The sequence below is a fragment of the Acyrthosiphon pisum genome, chromosome X, assembly GCF_005508785.2.
Source record: "Acyrthosiphon pisum isolate AL4f chromosome X, pea_aphid_22Mar2018_4r6ur, whole genome shotgun sequence".
Taxonomy (NCBI): domain Eukaryota; kingdom Metazoa; phylum Arthropoda; class Insecta; order Hemiptera; family Aphididae; genus Acyrthosiphon; species Acyrthosiphon pisum.
In genome coordinates, this window is record NC_042493.1 from 44,230,246 (window position 1) to 44,239,735 (window position 9,490).

The 9,490-nt window shown below is 29.5% G+C and overlaps 1 protein-coding gene across 1 annotated transcript; it reads right to left on the reverse strand.

Moving 5' to 3' along the window:
- Positions 1–4,155: 4,155 nt before the first annotated feature.
- LOC100570511 (SET and MYND domain-containing protein 4-like) lies at positions 4,156–8,406 on the reverse strand. Its single transcript, XM_029486407.1, has 5 exons — positions 7,340–8,406; positions 6,675–6,799; positions 5,746–6,378; positions 4,499–4,650; positions 4,156–4,431 (listed from the first exon to the last, which is right to left on the reverse strand). Exons 1-5 carry the CDS (start codon positions 8,094–8,096, stop codon positions 4,191–4,193), a joined length of 1,908 nt encoding a protein of 635 aa, XP_029342267.1. The 5' UTR covers positions 8,097–8,406; the 3' UTR covers positions 4,156–4,190.
- Positions 8,407–9,490: the final 1,084 nt, after the last annotated feature.

Consider the following 9,490-nt stretch of genomic DNA (forward strand, 5'->3'; position numbering starts at 1 on the left):
TTTTCGTTGTGCAGGAGAAATTCCATGGGTATATAATAACATGTTTATACATTGTTCCGATTTCGAATTTTCGTCTTCAGTATTGTTTTAATTTCGTACAAATTATTTTCTAGTACAAAAATAATTATTTTAGTGACAATTTATAACAACTCAATTTGTGTAAACATTTTTTTAAAATAAACGCAATTTTAAAATAATTTGAATGAGAAACCACGGTACTATTGATGTACACTGACGACTAGCTACAACTACGGATATCATGAATTTGCTATCATCTGCGGTAATTTTTCACAATTTATTCACATAGTACCATCGTTAAAATCAATAAATTAGACTTTCATATAGGAACAATGAATGTATTGATTTTACAATGATTTGTGGTTTTTTTAATCTATTTTTTAGTTTTTTTTATCAAAAAAATTGAAAATTAAAAATTGTAGACATGTATTTTTCGAAAAAAAAAACTATTTACAATTTTAAAATTATTTTGGATCTTATTCGACCTAGGTATATTCATAAATATTTGAAATTGTTTACTTATTTTAGTATAACATTTTATTTGTAATTAAAATGCATGAAAATTCAATGCAAGATCCTAATAATTTTACAAGGTCTTTAATCTGTTCATATAACAGATAAACAAATTCGAAAATAGGTACATACTGGTACCCAACTATTTTTTCAAGCTTTTTAACTTTAAATGTTTACGTACCTTTACCTAGTTAAATTAGATATTGAAAGAAAGAATAACGATTTTAGAAAGTCAAATAGGTAATATAGGTAGGTACCTATTACAAAAAAATATTGTTCGTTGGGACTTTTATAGCTTTTTGTCATTGTCAACGTATATTAGAATATTATTTGTTTTTCAAAAAGTCTAACTGTGTAATTGCTTACGAATAAAATTCTACTCGTAGTGTGAAGTCGTAAAATTGCATGATTTTTATTGTGATACCAAGGTAGTATATTTTTCTTCATACACCTCCCCTTCTGCTCTTGTAAATGGATCTTTCTTGTGCCACTTTGCTCTATTTGAGTTAAATCAAAACATTTAATTTTTTATATAATATATTATAAGCACCTAATATTATGTGCTTTACCTAAGCAGTATAATAAAAAAATTAAAATATTAAAATATTTATCTCGTGTATTAAATAAAACTGTTTGCAATATTAATCAAAAAGAAACTTAGATATCAAAACATTTTTTAATTAAAAGTCAATAAACACCAAAAAGTGTATGAAGAGGTTTAACTGTATTATTATGTATATTTGGAAATAACATAGACTCGAGACCGGCTAAAACACTCATACGCGTTTTCTTCGTTGTCCAGGAGACTTCATGTAATATTTATTCTATGTTTATTATTTATATTATTTTTGATTTTGTCGTATTAATTTGTATATTTGTTTTTTTCTAATACGTGATTTCAAAATTGTTTGAATTAATTTTAGTTTGGAAATAACTAAACTTATAATAACTACTTAAGTGCAACCCTAAGTGTGGACTTATTTTGCCTACCCCTTGAGCTGGACTTGACCCTATCATAAGTAAAGTGAACAATTTGATAGAAATTATATCAGCTCTATCATTAACTAAATAATGGAAAAAAAAATATATGTACCCATGATGAATTATATACGAAAAAAAATAAGAAAGAATGTTTTGTACGTAATACTTAGTAAATGCTTTAAATTTGTATTGTCATCATCACTATTACAGACAACATAAAATATATATTTAGAATGATTTAAACTTAATGATTTTAGGATTTAGTTCAACATTGCAAAGATTTAGATATTAATATATTGGAGGAATGTGGGTATAAAGGCACAGACAATGGCCTTCATAGTAGGTAATAATATTGATAAAGGCAGTAATAACAGCCAATTTAGTACATAGGTTACTGTTCTGTAAATTTGCACTTATTGCATGATCTTTTTGATCTTAATCATATTCATGGGATTATAAAGTAATTAGGTACCTACTTACTATAGTTATAATATTTGAATAATAATTAATTAATTAATTTTAATTCCATTATTTATTTTGTTTTTGTTATAGGTGTTTGTTTAAAACATTTAATGAAATTTTTAATATTATAGAAATTGCACTTTTGTCACCAGTTTCCAAAAGTGCAAAAAAAATACAAATTAAAATTATAGAATGTGATCAACTAGGTACTAAATAATTTTATATTTGATATCAGTTCGCTGGTAAATAATTAAAATTCACTAATAATTTACTTTGATATATATGATGTGTTGATGTACTTATATGTACCTTCTTAAATTCTTGCCAAATGTCCATATGTATACAATATCACAATCCTTAATATTGTATAGTATTTGTTTTGAGTAGTAAGATATATAATAGTATATACAGATTGGTGTAAATTGAATCACGAGTTTGTCGTTGTCACTTGCCACATCAATACAATCAAATATTTATGTAACTTGACTGTCATTGTTTAAAAGGTTATTTTGAAATGATTTAATTTAGATATTATAATTGTATATTTTAGAAAATTAAGGTTTCAGAAATATAGTAGGTAAAAATATATTAGAATACGTTATGTTCTTTGGTATTAGCAAGAACAAAACAGTTAACTATTCAATTAATCATAGAAATAATGAACCAGGTAGGATTATAGTTATAGTTTTAATTTTAAAAACCATGAAAACATTCAAATTGTGTATATTCTCAAAACATATCTAATGTACAGTGTGACGGAATATATAAAAAAAAAATATGTCTACCTAACAACTAGGCAACAAAAACAGTGGTAAAACAGAAAATTTACGCAAAACCTGTTTTGAAATAAATATATTCTGATGTTTTGTTGTGATAACAAAATAATAAGGTACTTAACCCTAATGAGTTAAAATCTTAATCAAATACTTAAAGTACCTACATTTTATAGACCTGATATAGGTAATAATGTTTAAAATAATTTCAATTTTTTTAGAGTCTGCATAGGTAGGAGAAGGTACACAAACAGAACATGGAAAATGATTAAGCTCTTGTAAATTAAACCTATATCAATTATTTCAATTAAAAGCATTAATGCATATTTTAATAAACGAGGACCATAGTTAATAAACTAGCAAACCAAAATTAATGATTTGACTATCAAAATTTTCAGAAAAAAAAGCTTTACCGGAATCCATTAAAAAAATATAGTAGTTACCATTTGAAAAAATAAAGTTGATTTTGGTATGGTACACCTGCGTGTTTAAAAATTTAAAAATTGTTATAAAAAAATTGCCTGATAAAAATAAAGAAACACGTCTTTTTCCATTTTAATGAAATTCTATTTCATCGATCCATAATCGTTAAAAAACCCCTGTAGACCAGATACACCCTGCATAATATATACATTTATTTATTTACAATATTTATCAATTTATCGAATAATTATAATATGCATACGAATTACGAATGGTAGGTTTACATCATGATCACACACACCACCGTTATTACAACAACAGGTAAACAATATCTACCGATCCATACGCTGACCTCAAACTGTTCGATATATTATAATATTATGAATAGAGCTATTAATAAAATTTGTTTACAAGAGTATACGCAGAATTACACTATAATAAATTTTTTATAACATTAATACTATAATTATTATATAAATTGTCGTGTTTTTCTACCGCCACAGCTGGTTGGCCAGGTAGGTAACATTAAATTAATAACACAATAAATTGTGTAATACTGACTACCAAGATTACCTATGTATTATATTTTATGACTACTTGGAATTTGTTCATACTATTTAAAAGTAGGTATTAATTATTTTCATATTTTACATTATTATGGTTTTCGAACACAAACTATAAAAATGTATATTATATAAATGTCTATACATTAAAAAAATATCTACATAAATTAATATAGATAACTGAAATTTACATCCAAGATAAATAAAAACATGACTAGTAGATTTTAATCTATATAAGATAATATATAATGAAATTTTCTAGAATCTAGATAATTTTGAACAATGTAAACCATATATTTAAGTGAATAAAAATATAATATTATAATATAACATAGTTATGTAAATAAAAAAACATAAGCAAAAAAATTCATTTAAATCATAATAAATCACAAATTGCTACTTTTGATATAATTAAAAATTACTTAATTATTAATAAACTTATTATAAAAGTAAAATATCAATCTTCACAAGCACGGATTACATTGGTACTTATGCTATGGGCATTACCTATCATTTCAAGACATTCCTCATATAATGCAAATGGTCGTTTAACATTAGTATATAAAAGTTTAATAAATGAATATAAATAATTTAAATGCTGACAATGATCTTTTGGTTCCACTGACTTGGTAAATTCCACAAACTTTTTGCACTCGGATGACACAATATCTGCCATACTAGGATTCAGAATATAAGTTCTATAAGCATATGAAAATCATAATAGTTAAACATATTTACAATTATAAAATGTTATATGAAACATACAATGTAGAATGGTGTTTTGGTATAAAATGAAATGTTGGCAAATTCTTTATGCAAGGCTGGCTGTAGCACTTAAAGTTAAAACGATCATTGCAAACTTCTTGCCTTGATTCTGTATCATGTCCATTAAAAATTATTCCATAACTACAGCATAACTAGATGGTACAAATAAAACAAATATATAAGATGTAAAGTTATTCAATAATATAATTGTCACACTAAATAAAATAAACATGTTTTTGTGCAAAAATGTGCAATACCTGAAGTTTATACAAAAACAATATTATTTTATAGTCAAATTGTACTACCATATTGTTTGTATAATCTATATTATATTTTATAAGAAAGCAAAAAGACGTGCAAAATTTAAAAACAAGGAAAGTAGCTGTATAGTGTACCTTGACAAGTGAGTACCTTTCTATTATCATTAGTTGACAGGCGGATCATCGTAATGAATGTATTGGTTATTCGTTGATGAATTGTAACAAAATAAGAAAACCATTAACTTACGACTGAGTATCCAATGTCAAAAAATTTGAACTTAATACGCACATAAAAAAATTAATTTGACCTATCGTCAACTTTTTTTTAAAAATTAAGGTAGACAAACATGAAAAATCTTGTATTGTATTTTAAAATCTTATGCTTGTATAAAATAAAAATGTTATGAATTTCTAACTGAACAATTTCCAAATTTTGGTGATTTTGACAAATTTTATCAAAAATTCAGTTTCAGACGCTCTGTAAAAATTATTGTTGATTTAATTTTATCAGCAATATTAAATAAAAATTTTAATGTCTGTATAGTTATAAATAGCTTAAAAAGAGTCAAAATATTTTGAAACTTGTATGGTGTGTGGAAATGCTAAAATAGGCATCCGGTGAAAATGTAATGTATCGAGGGTTATTATTTTTGTTAAGTTAAATCAAAACCTGAAGAGGTTATTCTTAATTTTTTTTTTTTGGTTTTCCCGACAATTACTTTTGAACCTATGTACCAACTAGCTAGGTTCACCTTCCAAACAGGACAAAAGATCCTGAAGTAGAAGATCCAAGAATGTGTGATAAACACATAATATTTGAACCGTCAGTTCATACATATTAAGATCACTGCTACTACCTACATAAACCTCTTTTACAAATGTCACACAAATACCCATAAGAATATTTTTTTATAGTCGTGGCCACGAATTTGGCTTGTGACCAACAGAAAAACAAAATAATAATAATAAAATTGTCTTTATAATCACCTGAGTTCCTTTAGGAATTGGTTGAATTGCTTTCATAACTCTTATTCTATCAATTCTTTCTCCACTCCTCTTAATATTTGCATCACAAGAATGGTTGAACAAGGAAATGGTTGGATATAAAGTTAATGCTATTGTATAAGTATCACTTCGAAAAGATACAGTAGGGGCATTGGTGTTTAACTTTCTACAATTTAAATCTAAAACAGTTAGAATATGCACCAAGGAAGCGCCCACACTACCCATATACTGTTCTGGAATTTTGAAGCCACTTAATATTAAATAATGCAACATATCAACTGCAATACAGTTAAAAAAAAACAAGACCTCCATTGGCATTTTGTTTTCCCTATTATCTAAAGAATAAGCCGTTAAAAAATTATCAGACTTATATTGACCAATCTCATCAAAACCTCTCGTTATATGATCAATTTTAGATTCAGAAAAGTTATCAACTATCGAACAATATTTTTTTAAACCCATTTTTAAATAGTCTTTTAAAAACCATTTCATAGCAAGTTCATTCATTCTTGAGATTCCTGGTATTCTTGATCTGATAAAATATATAATTGGACATGCAAAATTATGTCCTTCTTTGTAATCTTTATCCATACAGTCTTTAGTGCAGTAATAAACCTGATCAAAGTATATCAACATATTAAGTCTTAGATACATAATAATAGATACACACAGTAGAAATATAGTATATTGAGATATATACATTAGCACAATAAATCAAAAAAACCAATTAAGTAATTTATAAAAGTATATAATGTAGACTATAGGCAGAATGGTTAAACATTGTTACAGTTTAGACTAATTTTGTTCTAAAAATATTAAATAACCAAATATAAATATATGTAGGTATATTACATTTATATAATGCATACTTAATATTTTTACTTGTGTTGGATATAAAAAAAAAAACATACCATAAAACATTTTGGACAACGAAAAAGAGCAAAATCCATTTTTAGGCAACCATTATAATGACAAACTTCTGTATCATTTCCCGAAGGTCCACAAATGTAAGGCTCGTCTATGGCTACAACATCACCTAAAAATTAAAAGGCACATAAGATAATTCCATTGCAGATAACTATTGATCATTAAAAAACTTATTTATCATTCACAGGTAGGTAGGTACCTTACACAAGTGCAGTTACTCAGGAATACTCATTTTTAGTTATTTATTTTGAGCGTTTATCAGGTAGGTACGAAAAATGATATCAATTAGAAAAAAGTAAGACAGCTAAAAATAACATTGTTGAATTAGGCAGTATAATAGTAGAGCATATTCAAGTTATTCTAGAATTACCATAATGTGTTATAAGAGTAATAAACATGACTATCATAAACTACCTATAAACCTATACTATTTAGTAATTATTACCACAGTTCATTGTTAATTAATCTTAAAAATAACTGAAAAACAAATAATTTTATATGTGGGTAAGAGGGAAGGTGCCCAATTTATATTAATAAAAAATATTTTATATCGAAATTCACCCTTGACTTTTTTTACCGTTTACTATACCAAAATTATCTTAGGTACGCATAATATATTATGGCTTAACTTGCCCATAATGTCACTTACCGGGGTTAATGTCGCGGGTGGCATAAACACCTCGTCTCATATCCTCCGACATTTTCAGTTCCACAAAGGCCGATAGTGCAGGGATATTATCGTTTCTTCCGCCAACCAGGTGCTCGATGATAGGTATTTTCATCGCCCTTTCCTGCTCAGTCAGCACTTGCTCGCACTCGGTCACGGCAATTTCGACCGCCACCCTGAACTTGCGCTTGTTCTCTGCAGACATGTCCGCCTCGTCCAGTCGTGTCAGGCACACGGCGTAGCTCTCCTTAGCCCGTTCGACGAGACCCAATTTGCGTTCTGCGTGCCCAGCCCGCTCGTACAGCTTGTACGCGAGTTTGGACGGGTAATTGGTCGCCATCGCACAACGCGCGTCCCTCAAACAATGGTCGTACTTGCCCATGCAGAAGTGTGCGGCCGACCGGTTGGCCATCGCGAGAGCGTAACACTCGGTGCTCGGTTTGCTGCCCTTCAAACTCTTGGTGTACATATCAGCGGCCTCCTCGTACAACTCGGCCTTGAATAACGCGTTGCCACTTTGTCGGAGGTTCGTCGACGTGCTTGGATGATCGTACTCAAAGCCATCATCCAACGTCGAGGCTAGAATTTTGTGTTTGCGAAGCAGGGAGCGCGTGAACATGAACCGGCTGTTGGCCGACTTCTGCTTGTACAGTTCCACTATGACGTCATCCATAACGTTTGCCTTCAGCAGCCGAATGGTGTAGTGGAAAAATTTGTAGTATTCCTTCTCGCATCCCATGTCTTGCGAGTTCCTTGTCCTGCCTATAAAGATCTTGATTCGTAAAGACAAGAGAGAAAACGCGTCGCCACTTGCCACTCACTGCGAGTTGAAACAGAAACACTAAAATCTTGGATCTTGGATTTTGGAATACCAAATGACCATGACCTAAGAAAAATGACAATACCTATTGTACTATTGTAGAAATGTCGGACAAAAATACAAAACGGACAATACAGGAATGCCAACGTAAACCACGGGCTACATATCTGTCATGAACTACCATAGACCACGAATTAAGAATATATTAAGGTATATCTTAATTCGTGCCATAGATATATGAACTAAACAGCTGGACCATATAAGAGCCAATACGTCAAGTGACAAGTTGTTGAAGAGTGTACTTGTGTACGTTTTTATTAATACACTGTTTTCGCGAACGAAGACTGAGCCTGACCACCTAGACCAGCGCTTCTCAATTTGCGGTAGGTACGCGTACCACTAGTGGTATGCAAAGAAAATATCTTTATAAAAAAAATTGGACTGAATTGTTATTAACATTTAATATTATTTGGTTTGTTTGGTGGTGTGAAAGTCATTTTTAATCATAGCAATGAAGATAACGATTATCCCTTTCATATAATATAACTATACACTTTATTAAAGTGACCAGTATGTTCCTAACCTATGGTTTGAGACATTTTATGGTGGTCCGTGAGTTGTTATAATAAATATAATAATATCATGTACATTTTTATATAATAGTAATTTGTGTTAAATTGTTAAAAGTTTTGGACTTTTAGTTAAAATTGATCAATTATAAACATTATTATAAGTCTGCTATAAGAAATAAAATGATTCTTGTTTAAAAGAAAAATAAGGTATAGAATTGAGGTGGTCCGTGACGCATCGAAAGTTCTCCAAGTGGTCCGTAGTGTCAAAAAGGTTGGGAACCACTGGTCTGTCTGGTCTAGACTACCGCTTTGCGTTCTATGATTGACAGTCATCGCCGCCGTGCATACAGAGAATCTTACAACATTTTTGCACGGTTTTTAAACAAGAACAAAATGTACAAACAAAAAAGGTAGTAATTCGCAAAGGAATATTATTATATAATATTATGTGTGACAATCCGATAATCGCAAGAGTACCTAAACGGTTACGCGCCAGTGGAATCAAAGTTAATCAAACAACTAGATATCCGTTGTGGCGGCCGACGCACTGTGTTGCCGTCTTGTGGTGGCGATGCGCGAACAAGACGAGTTTTGGTCGGCCCGAGTGGTGTATTCTGTTGAAATGAACGATGTACCTATAATGTTGTATACTTTCGCCTGTCGGTTAATGCATCACGTGATATATACAAAATGAAGTTATCAGCTAGTTTATGGGTCTATAATGGTTATAATATATAATAA

Bases quoted from the DNA above. Each gene is read 5' to 3' on its own strand.
- LOC100570511 (XM_029486407.1), bottom strand. From the start codon at position 8,096: ATGGGATGCGAGAAGGAATACTACAAATTTTTCCACTACACCATTCGG. The intron at 4,651-5,745 runs GTGATTATAAAG...TGTACCATCTAG, and splicing joins CAATTCCTAAAGGAACTCAG to TTATGCTGTAGTTATGGAAT. The intron at 4,432-4,498 runs GTATGTTTCATA...ATATGCTTATAG, and splicing joins CCAAAACACCATTCTACATT to AACTTATATTCTGAATCCTA.